At 41.0% G+C, this 18,390-nt stretch overlaps 1 protein-coding gene across 1 annotated transcript in view; it reads left to right on the forward strand.

Annotated features, from left to right (window-relative positions):
• The window catches only part of VOPP1 (VOPP1 WW domain binding protein), a 61,998-nt gene extending 44,027 nt beyond the window's left edge, over positions 1 to 17,971 (forward strand). The window contains exons 3-5 of the mRNA XM_039715215.1: positions 13,022 to 13,099; positions 15,124 to 15,260; positions 17,516 to 17,971. Of these exons, the coding sequence (XP_039571149.1) occupies positions 13,022 to 13,099; positions 15,124 to 15,260; positions 17,516 to 17,697 (397 nt within the window). The 3' untranslated portion in view covers positions 17,698 to 17,971. The remainder of the gene's footprint in view (positions 1 to 13,021; positions 13,100 to 15,123; positions 15,261 to 17,515) is intronic.
• Positions 17,972 to 18,390: the final 419 nt, after the last annotated feature.

Raw genomic sequence — 18,390 nt, forward strand, 5'->3', positions numbered from 1 at the left:
CAAGTACTTGAACAGCTCTTATTTCAGAACACTGAAAGGAAACATAAGTAGATCAGTGTGAAGACAGTTCTCCCTTTGTTTTGAACAAGGACAGGTAATCAGACAGAATGTCAAGAATACTTTGAAAGTAACTTTGTCCCTGTGCTAATACTGTTGTTTAATTTAGAGAGTTGAGATTATTTGTTATCCATGGCATAACTGTCCTTTTGATGAGTGGCATCTGCATACACATCAAGCTTGGGTATGAACCAAATGTCAGTGACCTGTAGATGCATGACTGAGGCTGTCTCTAATTGCAGTTTTCTGTTTTGTATTGCCCACAGCAATGACAAAAAAAGTGGAGGAAATACATTGATGGGAGATACATTCGATGCGGGTTTGGAGGTAGAAAGGAGATAAATGTAGTCAGCTTTGTACCTGGGTTATATAACTTTATAATCGCAAACAACTGTAAACATAAGTAAAAAAAGAAAAAGCAAAAAAAAACCACCCCCAAAAAACAAAATGGGGTGGAAGAGTATTAGGTTATTTGTTCCCTGAGCAAACTCTTTCTTGTTGAAGGATTGGAAATTACTGTAACCCTTATGCTACCCAAGAACTTCCCTCCTTTTTTTTTTTTCCACCTCCACTTCATCTGCCAGAAGCAGGAGAGAAATGCTAGAGACAAAAAGCAGCCAGGAAGCCAGTTGCAAAACAAAGCCCACAGAAAGAATGAAACACCATGATTTAATCATCTGCGATCCTGGATATTAACTGCTTAGGAAGTGTTTGTGCCTAGAACTCACTGTCTTTTTTTCAGGTGACTGAAATGTTGAGAATTACTCATAAATGGTTGGCCAAAACAGATGGGGGAATTTAAATAAGTTCATTTTCTTTGCATGCTAAACATGCATAACAACAGGACTTTGGTTCCACCTACATTTTATTTTGCTTTTCTTCAATGTGGGAAAGAGGCTGGGATGTCACAAAATTACAAAAATCCCACTGTACCCTGACATTCAAGAGTGTGTTATTCATCATCACCTTGGTGTTTTGCTTACATTTCTGCCCACGTGCTTTCACGGGTAGTGTTTGTCTCCCTTGGCAATACAAAGGGGTGGCTACTTGGAGATTGGGTATTGGTTCAGACCCTTTGTGTACATATAGATTCCTGCAAAAGAAAGGGCTACAAAAAAAAATCCTGTTGTCTATTGACACTGTCAAGTCAATCAGAAGACTGTCACTAGTTGTTGCAATTGTTTGTTTTGTGGTAGTTACTGTAGCACTGTGTTATCCAAGTCATTACATGAAAGTGTTGTGGTTGACACTCTTCTGAACAGTGCAAGTCAATGGAAAAAGGAAGGGGGAAGGGGCAGGATGTGTGTGCTCAGCAATTGTCCCGACAGTGATGAGTGTCACATTAATGCTAATGTTGTTGTTGTGATTATGAGTTTAAGTGGGCAAGAAGAAACACTAGGGAAAGATGATAAGGATTTGGGGATGGTAAAGCTCAGAGGACAGATACTATGTATGACAAGTGAAGGCATAAGGAAAGGAATGGGGAGAGGGTATTTGAGTGCACAGGAGCCCAGTAGGGTTAAAGGGCGAATGCCTCAAAGCAGTAGGAAGGTCGTGCATGTCTGCAGTGCCTGGGCTGCTCTACTTTGTTACTTCTGCAATATCAGTTTCTGTTGTCTAGGGTCCCCAGCTGCTTCCTACCTGTGCTGTCTTTTCACACCTGTATAGTGGAGGAGAGGCACAACTCCACTCTCAATATCTTAGGGCGAAGTCCCATTGCTTCAGCACTTGTTTGGCCCTTCACTGAATTAATTCAATTTGCTAATCCCAAAGAAAGTTGTTCATTTTAGCACATTCAAGTCAGTGTTGAATCAGCTTGGTATAATTTTTGGCAAACACTGGTGAAATGGGAGGAAGGGAGTATTCTGCATATTGTGGGGGAGGAGGCATGAATAGCATCGTCTCCATCAGCATATGGTTACATGTTAAATTATCTAAAGGCATAATACATAACTTTGTCCTGAGAGTGCCTCCTCTGTACGAATCTAGAGCTGGGATGTGCTGTAGTGAAACGGGTCTTATTTTATCTTGCCATTTCTGTAGCAACAGTCCATATGAAGCAGATATATTTAGATTTATATTTAAAGGAGTTTGCTGTAGATTCCATTTGTTTCTATCACTGATTTTGTGAACAACCTTTTTTTCTCCCCAGTAAATATATGTAGTGTCTCCTTTCATCTCAAGACTATCTTTGGAGACTTACAAAACCCAGGAATGCAATCCTTTTTAATGATTTTCCTGTGATTTCAGTCCCATGCTGGCACTATGTCACACCTCTCACGGAGACAGTTGCTATTATAATGAAAAGGTTGGCATGTCAACTCAGAAATGCCAAGTGCTGTGTCTATTCACAAATGCAGTGTGGCATGCTAGGACCGAGGTATCCCTGAGCTGGCCCATCTATATCCTTATCACTTCTGGGTAGGTACGTCCTCCTAGAAGGTGCCTGCCTCTCTTTAAATTATCCAGAGTAATAGAAATCTGGTGGACCATCATATAAAGTGGTGGTTTGCTTTTCTCAGAAGTTTAAAGGGAAGATAGCTGAGTTAATCTTTCCTATAAAGGCTCTTCTTCAGCCATCCAAAGACAGATAAGAATGTGTCTTCTAAGCCAGAGGAACAGTGTGCCAAAGAAGTGTTCTGGAAATTCAGCTATATTTGGGTGGGTAAAACTTGCAATTATATGAGAGTTCCTCTTTTGTAGCTTAAATTTTTTTTAGTGCTTTTTAAATTCAATCTGTTTTCCAGTATAACAATTTTGAAAAGAAAAATCTGTTAGACATATTGTTCAAAACTTTCTTAAACTTGTCTTTTATTCTTTGCATCTTAACAGCTAGGGCAAAGGTTGATGATCACAGTTCCAGAACTAATGATACATCTTTCTGTCCAATTATTTAATGGTATTAGTATTTTTTTTTAATAATTTTTTTTCCAATGAAAATAGTTATTCTATCCTTCATATATCATCAATAAGCTTTAGTTTAATTCAAGCATGTTTCTTCCAAATGTAATTCCATTTCTTAAGGCTAGACTGAGAAATTGATAATTTTCCAAAATCTTTTTGTTCTCCTTTGGGAGTTAGGTACAGCTTATTTCAGACCAGAAGTGAGCATGGAAAGCTTACCAAGAATTTGAGAGACGTGCTGGTCTTCTGTCCTTAATACAGGCAATTCCCAAGACTGTTCTTATTTCCCTAACCCATCCAACCATTTCTCCATGTCCTTGTCACCTGAGTCACCAGAGACTGTTGTCAGTTAGATACTTTTCTACTACTTCAGCAAAATGCTTTTTAAATATAACTTAGAAAAATAAGTAGGCAAATATAAAGCAGAGAAAGGAATTAGTCATTGGAATATAATTCTTATCCTTTGGAAAATCGGGGAGCCAAGTTGTTCCTGAGTTTGTTTAAAGAATTAGATCATACATCTCCTTGTGTGGATGCACAGAAAGTGATTCAGAATTTAAAGCTGTCTCAAGAGACTCGACTGATGCTCTACAAGTATCCTCATCCCACTCTCACTTAAGTAAGCCAGCTCAGCCTTATCTCAGATGTGCTGATGGTTGGCAGAAGAAACAGTCAAGGTACTTTTCTTCCATGGCAATGATGTGAATGGTAACATCAAGAATGCATTAGATTGCAAAACCACCTTCCCTGTAGGCAGATGCCAGCAGCACTTAAGATATTCCAGTTGTTTTTCCATTTCTAAATTGGCATGGGTAGGAGAGGGAAGGCTGCCTTAAGTTTTGCTGGTGAGTAGTAGTTTGATTGGCATGATTGTGAATGTCCCCCTCACTGCAGGGTGAAGTGTATTTCCTGCTATGACTGATCAGTCCCGTAGGTCTTTTCTGTTTATTTTTCCTTCAGTTGTTAGCTACCATCATACTGGGGCTTTTAGTGAGGTTATAAATTCCAGATGCATGTTTCTAATCCTCTCCTTGCCAGGCTTCGTGGCATATTTATAAAACAGTAGGAATGTTTTTGAGTATGAGTGGTAGGCATGTGTCCACAGCAATAGATATACCATGGCTGGTGCCACTGGGTCAGTGAAGGACTCATCCATAGGGAGGGGCACGCATTATCCCCTGCCCTTTGAGCCTCACTGTGGTGTTTCTGTTTGGTTTTTTAAAACTCATTTAGCTGCCTGCCTGTCCAGGCTGTATGGTGTGCACTTGGTTATGAGAATGTTGAGGGGAGACAGTATAGAAAGCCATGCTGAAGCTGGGGTAAATGACATTTCCCACTCTCTGGTTTGTCCACAGGTGGCTTCCACAGCCAGTGTGTAGTGGTAGAAGGTCTTCTTGCAGGTCTTTGTGTACCTTCCAGCTACTAGTTGTAGGTGAGGTTTGGCTTTTCTAACATCGCACCTACTTGTATGTGTGATGATTTCTAAATGCCTCCTTGGTAGCCTGTATCATCTTCTGCCTCCTAAATACTGACCTTTTGCATCTGAGTTCTGCCCTGGGTTCCTTGTCTTAGGTAGGTCTTGACTTCTCAAAGGTATGCTACTAGGTGAAAGACCTCCAGAAAGAAACATGAACATTTTCTCTGGAAGGAAGTGTTAACCATTGCTGTTGGCAATTAAGTGAAGAACAGAACAGAGAGGACTGGCATCTCTTATTGTCTTCTAATTCTTATCCAAAGCAGGACCTGAATTAATGTTGAAAGCAGGTGGAAGTGCTATTTTTAGGCTAGTATATTTTGGCCATAGAAACCAGTTTACTGCATACAGAAGACAGCTGCACATGTACACATTTGTGTTTATGAAATCTGTTTAATTTTTCATTTAGAATTAGTATAAGAACACTAATGGACACCTAAAAAATAAATGTTTGCTAGTATTCTTCGTGTTTAAGACATGCTCTTACCCTGCATGGGAAGAGTAATTTATTTTTCTTATTGTAGAGAAGAATGAGGAATATATTAAGTTTGTGGTTTTTCATGGGTTTTGAAATAATTTTTTGTGCATTTTCACATACTTCTCTTACTTTGCTGATTAAGTTTTATTGTATTTATCACACAGCCATACTCATCTGAGTTTTGAATGTGAGTCCTTTCATTCTTCGTGGTCAGTCCATAATAATTCTGTGCATTATCAAGAACCTGCAAAATGTTCCAGGTGAAAACATTAAAAAAGGGTTTTTCTCTTGCTGTTGCTCAGAGGGCACTTCTCCCATCAACATCTGTCCAGTAGGCTGGGAAACCACCCCAAACCAGGCAGTGGATGTGTTGCATGATGGTGGCTTATTGTCTGTGCTGGGTTTTTCTCTTGCTGTTACTGAGATAGCTCAGAGGGCACTTCTCCCATCAACATGTGTCCAGTAGGCTGGGAAACCACCCCAAACCAGGCAGTGGATGTGTTGCATGATGGTGGCTTATTGTCTGTGCTCCACATCCTGTTGTGTTTGCTGCTGTTAATTAAGTTGGCTTTCCTGATGTGGTACACTTAGCTTTCCATTGCAATTACAGCTGCATGAAGTGTCAGCAGGTGTGTGCTTAGGGAAGTAATATAGCTGCTGATTTATCCTTCCATTTGATTTGAAGCCACCAGGGAGGAGGGAGAGGGAAGGCAATGTAATAGTTTTGCATTCTTCCAGGCACTTTGAATAGCTGGCACTGTACAGATACAGAGACCTGGATTCATTCCAGGGCTCACTTTTGCAGTGGGCAGCCCCAGGAAGGGCGTGTTTGCAGATGTAGTTCATTGCAAGGATGTAAGTCCACGGTTTGTGTCAAGAAGGAAGACAGCAGGAATTATCAGACGACCTGTATAAAAGGCAACAGAATCCCACCACCATTCCTCAGTCTGCTGCGGCCTTAAACAATAACGATGCAAAATGTCAAAGCTTCAAAAGTCAGTGCCCTTGAAGGGGCTTACTCCTTGCTCCAAATAAGAGACTAGAGTTACCCAGCAGGTAGGTGCCTTGCCACATACTGGAATTTCCTTCAATGGATCAATTATCTAAAGCAATCTGGGGTGATTAGGCTGCCAAATTAACACCCAGCTCAATTTGCTAGGAGTAGGTCCTGGAGAGGGGTTTAATATATCAACCTTCACAAGCCATCAAACAGGTGATGGACCTAATTTCAGATTTAAAAGACGGTTTTGGAGTTGGAGGCTGACCAGGTATGAACAGCTAATTCTGAGAAGGTGAGGAAAGAGAAAAAGAGGGCATCCTCTGTCTTCTAGTGGGGTACTCCTCTGAGACCAGACCCTCCCCTGGCTGAGGTGGAGCAGAGAACCCAGTCCCATTCCCTTCTCATTTCCAAAGGATGTGATAACCACAGTTGTGACTTACTGTGAGTGAGCCTCACTTTTTCTTGTGCAAGGTGTTTGATTTGAAATACTCATCAGGTCTTAATTCTTCCATGTCCCAGGCAAGAACCCTAATAGAGACTGAGAATCAGTTTCTTCCAGCTTCCTGTCAGTGGGAAAGGAAAGGTTGCACCTGGTTTGAGCTTGGTGTCAAATGGACAGTGTCAAAGTGCATCTGACACCTAAGTAATCTTGAAGTTCTAGCCCTTCCTAAGTAGGGAGACCCCGAATTAAAGTTTTGAAAGACTTGATGGCACTTAACAGCTGGCCATTACTACCCAGTCCTTCTCTGCATTTGATCATGCAGTGGCTTGGTGCAGGAAAAAAAAAGATTTACTATGCTTTAGTATCTTAAATCAAGGCAGACAGCAAATTCCTGGATACCCATCGCCCCCTGCCAGCAGACTGCTTATGATTTCCCAAAGCAGGCATGAGATGCAGTAGGACTGCCTGCCCACTGGGAGCAGATTGAGATACTAATCATCTGTTTAATAAGGGGCCTGATGATTAACTAGAATTGCTCGTTGCTGTTGATACAAGAAATTTACAATTCCACCTCCAGAAAATTCAAACTTGCCATACACATTATCTGTGGCTTACTTTTGTCAGAGCCTTAAGCAATGCTGTTTCTCTGCTTTGTTCTGTGAAAGAAAAGCCTGCAGCCTGTGTTGGAAAATGACTCTTTAAGGCTCCATATACTGCCAAAGCCCAAGCTACTGCAATTCTTGCTAGGTTCTGCCGCAAGGGGAGCAGGGAAAATTTCTAGATGGATATGTGCTGGCCAGAAAGCCATGTAGTGGTACTTTACAGGTAACAAAGAGAGTTCCTCTGCAGGGTGGCTATCTTCTTAGGATCTGGAAAGAGAGGGCTGGGGTTATGGTAAATCTTTGGGTAGTAGAAGATTGTGAGAAGGATTGGTTTGATAGGAGCACCTGAGCAAATACTTCTCATCCCATCAGAAGTGGGGGAGGATTTACTGTATTCTGCTGAGTTCTTGCACAGAGATCACAGAGATGGTGTTTATATGTTTATAGACTCTTCACCTAAAGAGTAATTGAGAAATAAGCCCTTTTCAGCTGTTGCCTGTTCTTGTTTTTCACGTCTATATGAAGGACAGGAGCCAAGTACCTTGTCTTATAGGAGATTTTAGCTGTGTCAAAGCAGACAGGACTCTTATCTGAGCAAATACCATTTCTGTCTCAGTTGTTTCTACTCTGTAGAAAAAATTAACTGACAGCCCTTTTCCTTTTTTATGGCTTACATTTTCTTACGTAAGGGCTGTGTGATCTACCAAATACCTGGATAACTATCTCTCTTTGGTACCAGTAGCAGTGATATTACTCTGAAGTACAGATGTGCGCTGAGGTCCATTCATCTATGAAGCAGCTGTATTTATTATAATAAAGTTATCTATTCATACTTATCAGACCTATGTTTGACAAGGCACTATTACTGCATATGCTGAGAGATCACCTTGGCTATTTATAAGAAGATAAATGCCTTTAGGTGCTGGAAACTTGTAAGTGCAGGTAGCTGTGGTGGAATTGTGTCTGCTGAAAATTAGACCAAGGAGACACAAATGACCCTAAGACCAAGGCCGGAATGCAGATGTTCCCTACAGCCAAAGACCTTGCCTATCCTATTGCTCCTCAAGCACTTGAGTGACTGCTAGTGGAAGGATGTGGCCTTAGTGTTGCAGCATCTTTCTGGAGAGAGATTAAACCACTTTGGGACTCAGAAACAGATGCTTAGGTGGGACTCCAGAGTGCAGAGTTGGACTCTCTGTTTCAATTTCCATGTTCTCTGGGCACCTGTAACATTGGTGCATAGATATAGTGTAGATTCCTTGGGATAACCCCTCCATTGTATGGTGGTCTTCCTCATGTCTGCAGCCAATAGTCTGTCATTCCTTAGACAGCAGTACAGGCTTGCTTTGAAGACTGTTTTTTATGGAAAGATGGAAATGCACTTAAGAAATGTCTGAAATTAATAAAAGTTTAAGTAAACTTGGTAGAAAAAGAACTCTTTCTCAATTACATGGTACATCTTCAGTTGATCTTCCCCATTTTTTGTCTGTCAGGTCTAAGTCTTGTGGCAGTGTACCTCAGTGACATCACTCCTCATTGATAGTACAGCCATGACTCAGAGCTTCATCAGAATTGTTTCTGCTAGTCACTTTGTGGTGATTACCTGCTTTTTGTTTCAGGCCTTATTTGTTTTTAATCTGTTCAACCTCATTATATCCTGGCAGCTGAGGTGCAAGCAGATTAGATTATTTTATGTTTAAAACTTCTTTTGTCCTAGAACAAGTAAATACATATGCACACTTCAGCTGTCTGCTGTCATCTCTTCCATGGGAGCAGACCTGAACCTTCTGACTATGAGGGCTCAGCATTGAATCTGCCTGGAGATGACCCAGCCTCTGCAGTTCATTCCTTAGCTTTGGACTACTGCTGTATTTTCATTTACACAGTTCCCTGACTCCCTTCAGTTTTCTTGCCCCCCACTCCAAAACTGCCAGTGCTTCTTGTGTTTTAATGAATCCCAATTTGTATCATAGAATTTACAGATATGTGCAGCAATCATTTAATCTATGACTGCTATACAACCTTTTTCTGGAATTCATGTCAGGCTTGTCTTCAGAACAAGATGAGGTTAGAGATGATGCAGTTTACTGTATTTGGTTGTTGATGTGGGGTTGTGGTTTTATTTCACTCACTCATCCTCTGTCTCTGTGTCTGCAGTTTCTGCCATTACATGTGGATTGACAGTTTATGTTTTTTTCACTCTTCCAAAATACATTACTAATCAAACATCTTAAATGTTAAATCAGGTTTTGGCCCATACGATGCTAGAGAAAAAACCTAAGAATACTACAGCTCCCTTTTCAAAGATGTGGTGCTGGTAGGGAATGCAGCTCTTCACTGCAGCAGCTTTACTGGGATGGGAATTGTTCAGCTGTGTAGATGCAGGTATAATTGGAGAAGAGCTATTGGACCATATCATTGAGCAGCTATTATCCATAGAACACATGCAAGTAAAGAGTTGGTTTGTAAGGTTTGGGTCATACCATACACCTTTATGTGAAACTATGCTTTGCTTGTCCATAAAGAAAGGAAGTTCAGTGCCGTGATTTAAGTGTGAACCCAGAGAAAAGCCATGTCCCTGTGACCTGACACGCTGTGTAACTTTAATCTGTGACACAGCACTTCCTTGGTGTGCCAGCAGTTCAAAACATTGGACATGCACGTACTGTCCTTTTATTCCACTGAATTAGGAATGAAAATATGTACCTTCTAAATAATAAATCCCATTGCACACAGTTTTTGAAAGAGAGACTGTATTCTTGGTGAAGTTGCAGATTAGCAAATCAACTAATTATGTCTTTTCCTGTGTCATAGGTTAACTTTTGATCAATGAAATTAACATTACCCTAGGGAAATGCAGTTTTTGGGATCATCACTGATCTGTGAAAGAGGGAAATTGACTTTAGAAAAGTCTTCTGGAGATGGGTTCAGTCCACTTCTGATTGATAGTAAGACTCATTCTGCTTCGACTGGCATTAGGCACGCTGGTCCTTCCTTGTAAAGCAAAGCCAAAGTATGGGTTTAATTTAAAGAAAATGCATACCATTAAATAAATATATGTGCATGTGCTTAATTATGGTTTTTTTGATGAACCAGGTTTTTAATTCTGCTGTGATTTGCCATCAGGCAGTGAGAGATAGTACATCAAAGACTGATTATACTTAAGCTTGCATGTTACTCCATTAATAAGCTGATTTTGTTCTTGATTTTTGCCAGCTAATAAATATGGCTTTTGTAAGTAAGTTAATTTTCATGTAATGGGGATTAATATTGTCAGGAGTTGTGTTGTTTTTCCACAGCGCATAAAATCAAGAACAAGAGATCAGTAGAGCTTTTGCTATAGTCTGATGGCAGTATCAGCAAATGGAATATTCACTCTTCCCGTCCTTTTTGGTGCTGCTGTCAAGTGGTGGGGAGTACAGACAGCAGGTTGGCATCATCCTTGATTCCAGCCTTGATTCCATGCTCCTGCATATGGGTACCTGTGTCCATTCTCACAGGCACACAGAATAACTCCTTGGTTTGGTTTTATGGGTAAGAAGTTAAAAAGTTACCAGTGTCAGATCTCAAAGGGTTGTGGTACTGGTTTCCTTTCACAGATCCACCCAGCAAATGCAGTGGTCAGCCTGGGATGAGCTGGCTGAGCTTACTGGCTTTCACTGTAAGAAAGCTTACTGACTGCCAGGAATTGGAGCCACCATGAGAGACTCCTCCATCCTTTGCATCATTGTTTTCAACCATTTCAAAGTTCAGTCACCTGAAGCTTCTCTTTGATGGCCTGTTTGTTTGTCAGTCAGTGGTCTCAGGAGCTTCATAAATATTCAGCAGTGTAGCCTTTTTGCCATCCAGCTGGTGCTGTGGCCTTCTTCTGCAGGAATAAAAGCTAAGCCTTTGAGACTTGAAAAATGGTGCTGACTCCTGGATAACTTAAAGATAAAAAGCAGACTCAGGTACTATATTCCTCTACAGATGCTCCTTTAATTTTGGTGGTTTGAATGATCATAATTATATATTTTTAAATAGCCATTTCCCATCTATTCAGGCTCTGGAGAAAACAGGTGCAAAATAAACAAGGCAAGGGTGGGCATGGGGGAGGTGTGTGTGCAGTCTCTGTGACCTCTCTGTTTAAGTTTTATTAAGGTGAAGCTCTTGGGGCTCTGGGAAATGGTGCCTCCCCTCCCCATCCTGTGTGTGGTCAGATGTATGTGTCTGGACTGAGAGCCAGTGTGTGGAGGCAGAGATAAAGACTATTCACATTCCTAAAATCCTTCCTTTTATTTTTGTCCTAATGGACTCAAGAAGGGTTTCTAGATTTATGGGCTGAGTTTCTTCTCTGCTTTTCTGGCCCAATAAAATCCTTGCTGTGCAGCATCACTCAAGGGAGCAAGTACCCATCACCATGGATGAAGTGCTCCAACCAAAACATGTTCAAGAGCAAAGGGGTACCATGAGCAGTGGTGTAACAGAAGACAGCAGCTCCCAGCCCATTTTGTAAGGAACCTGAATCTGTCTTTGACTTCAACATATGTCTTGAAAGCTCCTGTTAGGTTGAATCACTGTGGAAACATGGAGGAATACTGAGGAATACTTAATTTCTTGGTCCCCAGAGGACTGAAGTTAATGCTGGTTTGCTAAGTCTTGTTGGTAGTTATGTGAGTTTTGGTAGTTTTGAGTATGAGCAGTTGTCAGAGTCTTGGGAAACTTTAAAGAAGAAAAATTGTAGATGGGTCACTTTCATGTTCAGTGGCAGCAAAGTGGGTGTTTTCTCTTTCGGGTATGAGCAACTTCCTTGCCTGAGTCTCAAACTGGGTGCCTGAGTCTGTTAATGAACCTTGCAATGATGATCAAATCAGATCCTTTGGCTTGCCTGAATAAATCCTACTTATTTGTCATCAGAAGAGCATATAACTGTTTTCACTTGCAAACAACTGATTATGTATCCATAGAGCATCCTTCTCTGGCCCCAGTTGAAGGCTGAAGCCTATGTGACAATGTATTTTCTGAGTGAAGCCTTGTTAATTGAGCATGTAAATGTGTAATTGTCTGTACAATTATTCAGTTGATGTGGTTTTAGTTTGCATGCAAATATGGGAGCACAGTCATGCAGCTGAGCAAACTGTCCAAGATCAGATGCTTAAATAAATATGTGCATTCTGCACACAGATGTGAACACCCTTAAAAAATTAAAAATATCAATCCAGTTGTAGTCACCTCCTCTTTTATTTTTGTATGTGGATATAGTAATCTTATTGCTATATGTCTATTTTCATTCAAATCTGTTACATACCATAGATTCTGTGTTAACTTGGTCCTTTTCTCTATTAAGTAGTTTTCATTGGTGTGGGAATAGGAGTTACCAAAGGAATTGTTCAGAGGTTGCCCTTAATGTATGTGCTTGCTTTTTGTGAAGTGGTACCTCACAATGACTGGTGATGTAATACCTTTGAAAATGTTCTGTGCATACGAAATATTAATTTGAGGTGTGGGGGTTTTTTAGAGGAAAGGCTTCTTTAATAATGAGAGTTGCTAGCACTTGCAGTCCAGTGCAACTTCTGAGAAGAAAAAAGGGCATAAAATTTGCAAATAGTGGTACAATTGGAATTTCCTCTGCACTCAGTGGTTACTCTGCTTGGAAGGTGCTGATTTCAAAGAAAGGGTGATCTGGCAGTTTCGTTCTGGCAGATTTTGTCTGTTCCTGTGAATAAAACTGCAAACATCTGTTGGGAGTCAGTATTCATTTACTGTGGAAGAAAACCCAGTGATACTGCTTTTCTTTATAACTTGTCCTTTTTATTTGTATAGAATTGAACACCATATTTGGTCTTTTAGAGGTGCTTTGAGATTAAGTATATAGGAAGTTAGTTTCAATAACATGGGAAAAGTTTCTGAATAGGGATAGAGCTGTGCTGTGCATATGATTGACAGCTTTATCCATCCAAGGGTAGTCTGTTCTTAAAATAATGCTTTGGTTGGGGGTGTGAATGGTGTCAGGGTTGGGGATGCCATTTTAATCTTTTAAGCGACAGCCACTCAACACCACTGTCTCTTTGTTTCTCCTATGCAGATGTCGCTCCTATGAGGATTGCTGTGGCTCAAGATGCTGTGTAAGAGCTCTCTCTATCCAGCGACTATGGTATTTTTGGTAGGTGCAGGGCATTTGGGAATTTTGTGTTTGTCCTCGTCTTGTTGGTTGGACTTAACATCAGGATATTGCCAGCTCTGGTAGTTTTAAAGTACAGTAGGTGCAAGTATGTAGGAAGGTATGTATGTACATAGAAGTGCATGGATTTTGCTTTTTTCTTATAAAATTCTCCTGATGTGGTAAGAAAACACTGAAAAAGGAGGTTAATCATGTCAGGCTGACCTTTCCTGCTTAGGCATCCTGCTGCTTTGTACAAGCAGCGGCTCCACTTTTATCCAGAACTGCTGAAGTCTTTATGCCTGTCTCAGCTACTACCAAAGAGCAACATTCTTCCTGGTTTTTTTGGGCACTCAGTTTTAAAAGTGGATCCTATAAGCAGGATTGTGCTTTTAGGCAGGATTTAATATATTCCTGCCAGCTGAATTGAGGCTTCAATTAAAAAGGAAGAGAAGTACTTTTATGACTATGAGGATTTTGCTGGAGATGACAGCAAAGGAAAAGAAGGCAGAAAGATTGAGCTTGTGAAACCAGCAGCTCAGTAATCTGGATAAAGCTTAAACTAATCACTGTTATATGCATAATGAAAAAATAAGGTAAATTCCTTTTGGAGTGTAATTTAAGAAAGCACCTGAATAAAACCTTCTCATTACAGTTGAGAGAAAGGAAAGACTCCCTAGAAAACCTTTTTTCAGGCATTTTAATGTGGAATTTGAAGATTGATTTTTTTTTTAAAAGCCCCCAAAACTGAAACAAATAAATAGTGAGAAACAGAAGCCTGATGTATACTATAATACAGAGATTTGCCAAAGCTGACTGTGGGATTTTAGTGTACAATCCTTACTGATATAAGTGAAGAGCTCTCTCTCTCAATCCCTGGGGTGACGTCGTAAATCTCTGTTTTTCTGTTCAGAAAAAAAATCCTTTGCAGGAACACTGCCAAAGGGGAATGTATAAATATTGGCTCAGGGAAAAAGAACCTCCTTCTGCTCTCATTTCTAATGTAGAAACAAGAACAGAGTTTGAGCCTTTGCATGAAGTAACTCTTGCTGCCATGCTGTGCCACACTCTTTCTCTCAGCCACCTGGGAATTTTCCAGAGGAGATAAGCATGGTGCGTAGGCTTGCCTCTGGCCAACTTCCTTGCCTTCCAAAAAAGCACAGTTCTCATTGTCTTCCAGTAAAAGGCCATGAAACAAGATGGCAATTACGGGCAAAAGAACCATTCCTATTTACAAGAGCTTGCATGAGTCACTGTAGTGTCTGGTAACTGATCAAGGAAAGATGGTGAAAGCTGCTGTCTGAAGACCAAAATCTGATGTGCCCTTGCTGCATGTTCCTGTTTCCACCACACCAGGACAAGGAAATGATGAGGATAGTTTAATTAGGTTGGAAAAGATGCTGAGAGAAGGAGAATGGTGTCTAAATAATGTCTTTTTTTTTATGGAGAATGTAATATCCCATGTAGGAAGCACAAAGCAAAGTTTGTTGCCATCAGTACTGAACGCTTCAGTCTTCCGGCTTGAGCTTAAGTGCCAGCTACCATATTTCCCATGGGAGATGAAATTAAAATGTTGAGTTAATTTAAGAATATCTAAGGTTCTTCTTCCAGTGGCAAATGCAGAATAGTATTCCCCTCTGTACTCCACAAACATTCCTGAGCAGCTTAGATGCTGTAAGCCTGGGGCCTGCATCCAAGATGCGCAGTTTGAAACTGTACTGACCTGGAATTTCAGTTTAGCATCCCAGCAGCCAAGGTCACGTGTGAACCTGAACTTTTGAAAAGTTCAAATGTGTTTTACTTGTAGGTTACGTGCCAGAGAACATTGACAATAGTACTAATCACTGAAGATGTCCATAATACAAGTGCTCCAGGAGTGCTATCCCAAATGACAGACCTGCTCTCAAGAGGCAACCTGTTTAAGAAATCCTGTTAAAAGTTGTAGGCTGGTGTATTCTCAGTGAACAGTTGGGGTTTAAATGCTGGCTGAATGTGCAGGTTTTGACTTCCCTTCTCTTTTTGCTTAGGTTCCTTTTGATGATGGGAGTTTTATTCTGTTGTGGAGCTGGTTTCTTTATCCGAAGGCGGATGTACCCTCCTCCATTAGTAGAAGAACCTACTTTTAATGTGTCTTACACCAGACAACCAGTCAACACTGCATCAGGTCAGAGACTGCTCATATAAGTTTCACTGGTTTCTTATTTGGCCAAGACACTAAAAAAGGGTGGGTTTTGAGCTTTTGTTTCACTGGTTTTTGGACACTGCGATTTATACAAGGGAATTCACTGCACTCAGACTGCATCCACCTCCTGCAGTGAGTGATGTCCTCAGCATTTCCAACAGCATAATTCAGCTGCAGTGTCCAGAAGCGGTTTTGAAACACATGGCATGACAGAACTTTCAGTTTTGTTTTGGTTCCTAATACCTTTACAGGTGTGTGTCCATGCATGGAAGGAGGCTAGCAAGTTCTTCCATTGCAGTGTAGACAAAATGATAGGTGTCCAAATTCAACAGTCACAGGAAGAAAGAGTTTTAAATACAATTGATAACATCTGGCAGAGCTGAAGGAAAGCCTAGCATTTTCTTCCACAATCTGGCCATCTTGCAGGTATTTTTGATTTGCCTTCAGTGTTCCGTGCTACAGTCTTTCTGTGCCAAAGTGGTCTTTTTCCCCTTGTTAGTCTGATTGCTGTCTCTTGGGTAAGTAATAACTGTGAGCATCAGGAGAACCTACCTAGTGAGGGCTCCTCTGCCAAAATTGCTTTCTAAGTTCGTAATTTCTTCCTGTCTGGTAGCTAGTTCTGGTTGGGAACTCTCCTAGGCCTAAATGGTTACAAAGATGTTACAGACACAAACTGACACTTCTTTGTTTAAATTCTAAGGGTTTTTAGGGCTCTCATTCTGCATCTGTTTTTCTCCTTAACTGAACAGAGAGTATTTTGCAGCTGTGGGGAGCCAATCCAGCTAGATTAATATTTTTAAGCCTGAAAAATAGCCTGGAGTTTATGTGAACAGAGAGTGTCTTAGGCTGGATTGATAAACACCAGATTTAAATTTAGAGCACAGTTTTACTCTTTCACGGTGCTTCATGGAACATGAATTGTAGGCAAATATGAAATAAGCACAAGCTCTTTGATGACCTGATTATGGCACCTGCTTCCAGACTGTTACTACTGTTACTTAAAAGCTTTGGGCTCTGAGCTAAACCCACAATTTATTTTATTTTTTAGTTTTAGTTTTTCCACTGTTCTAGAAATATTTAACAGCAAAAGCAATGAGAATTAGTAGTCAAGCAAGTTCCCATTTTCCAGTAATTACTCTTCTGGGTTTGGTACCATTAGCCAAATGTTGAGGTGGAGCCCTGAAAGTGTGGCTCATTGCCTGTCTTCTTCCTTCCCTGCAGAGATAACAGTAGCACCTTCTGCCATTCCAGCAGCATCTGCTGGGACTGCTTTTCTGGGAGCCTAACTGGGAGAATGGAAGGAGAAGATGACTTAGAAGCTGTGTTGTTTTTAGGAAACACAGACTGGCACCAAAAGAAGAAAACCTGTTGTTCAGCCACAACTTTTTTTCCCAGTCCATCTTTATTTAAACAGACAGAGAGAAAGAAGAAAAAAAAGCTGACTTGGATCTTGAGATAGTCTGTGACTTCAGTTACATTAAGTCATCTTCCACCACCCACTGTGATATCTGAGGAGGGTAACACCCCAGATTTGTTCTTCTGGCAGCAACCTCTGTTACTCCTTATGTGTCATAGCCAAGGAATTTTGTGTTTGGCCATATATTTCCTTTCCTTGTCCCTGCAGGCTCCGACGTCATTTCCTAAGTTGAATCTATGCAAAGCAATCTTGTTCCATTGTGCTAGCCAGCAGTAACTGACTGCAGTTTGGCTCTTTGCTTCATACAGATTCTCCTCTAAACTGTACTGTGCCTAGGAGGGAAATAATCCATCTGAGCTTCACTCTGGCTTATCAGCAGGTCCAGAACACCACAAAATAATCTCTGAAGTCCTTTTGTAAGACTTGACACCTGAGTCAGGGCCACTGTAGAGACTCCTTTGTCCATCTGGGATCCCACAGCTCTCCTCTCTGCAGACAGAAAAGCTTTTCTGTCAGAGCAACTGAACAGGGCTCACTGTTTTCCTTTTGAAATGGTAGTTGCTTGGGGCAGTGGTGCTCTTTGCTTCACTAAGTGATTTCCATTGGATGCAAAACTGAAACTTTTCAGTAGTATCTGAAGAGGTGGATGCAGTCCTGCCAGCCTGTTGTTTTTTTTCTGGAAGGGAGAAAGACTCCTTGTCTTTGCATTGATGAACACTTTGAAAAACCTTGTCTGAGTATGCAGTGCACAGGCCCTGGGAGAGCACAACCTGATGCCCCTGCTGTTGCTGATACTTTTCTCTCCTTTTCTTTCTTTCAGGATCACAACAACCTGGAGTGCCGTATTACACAGATCCAGGTGGACCTGTGATGAATCCCATGGCTATGGCTTTCCACGTCCAGCCCAATTCCCCACAAGGAAACCCGGTTTACCCACCCCCACCTTCCTATTGCAACACACCACCTCCCCCATATGAGCAGGTGGTGAAATCCTCCACATGAGGACTCTGGCTCTCTGACCTGACTGTGTGAGAAGAAGGTGCAATTGCAAAATGACCAAGATGGAGGGCACCTGCCCTTTTGAACACTTGCTAGTTCTCCAAGTCCTCTCTCCTTCCCTTCCCTGCACCTTTCCTCATTAAAGTTACTTGCAAAAGGGTGATTTTTAAATTTTTTTTTTGTTTTTTTAGTAGAAGTGGATTTTTTTTTCTTTTTCTTCCAAATGAGAGAAGTTGTCTTTGTAATGCTTTTAATGGAAACCTATATTTAAAACCTGTATGTCTTTCTCTTTATTTATTGTTTGTTTCAATCAATTGCGTTGTGGCAGGTTACTGACAGCAGTTCTTGTGACCCCAGTGCAGCCTCCTAAGACCCCACAGCAGAAATGCCCTCAGCTAAGGGAAATGACAGACAAATAAAGGTAGAAGCAGCAGGGCAATGATTTTACCAGAAATTGTGACTACCATCTTTCATTTTTACTATTTTCTTTTACAGTTCATTTCTGATGTATAATAGAAAGATGCTCTGATAAAAGTCACTGAGACTAGAGCACCAGTATTGGTTGAGTCGTAGTAGGAGCTCTGCCAAGTGCCCTAGAAAAGAGGGTGTTGTTACTTTAAATGATGCATCCAGAATTAAGGACTGGGACTTGAGTGCTTCTTGCCCATCATGTGAATTTCACCTGCTTGATCAGCA

This window comes from Passer montanus, unplaced genomic scaffold (assembly GCF_014805655.1).
Source record: "Passer montanus isolate IOZ18808 unplaced genomic scaffold, ASM1480565v1 scaffold32, whole genome shotgun sequence".
NCBI classification, from domain to species: domain Eukaryota; kingdom Metazoa; phylum Chordata; class Aves; order Passeriformes; family Passeridae; genus Passer; species Passer montanus.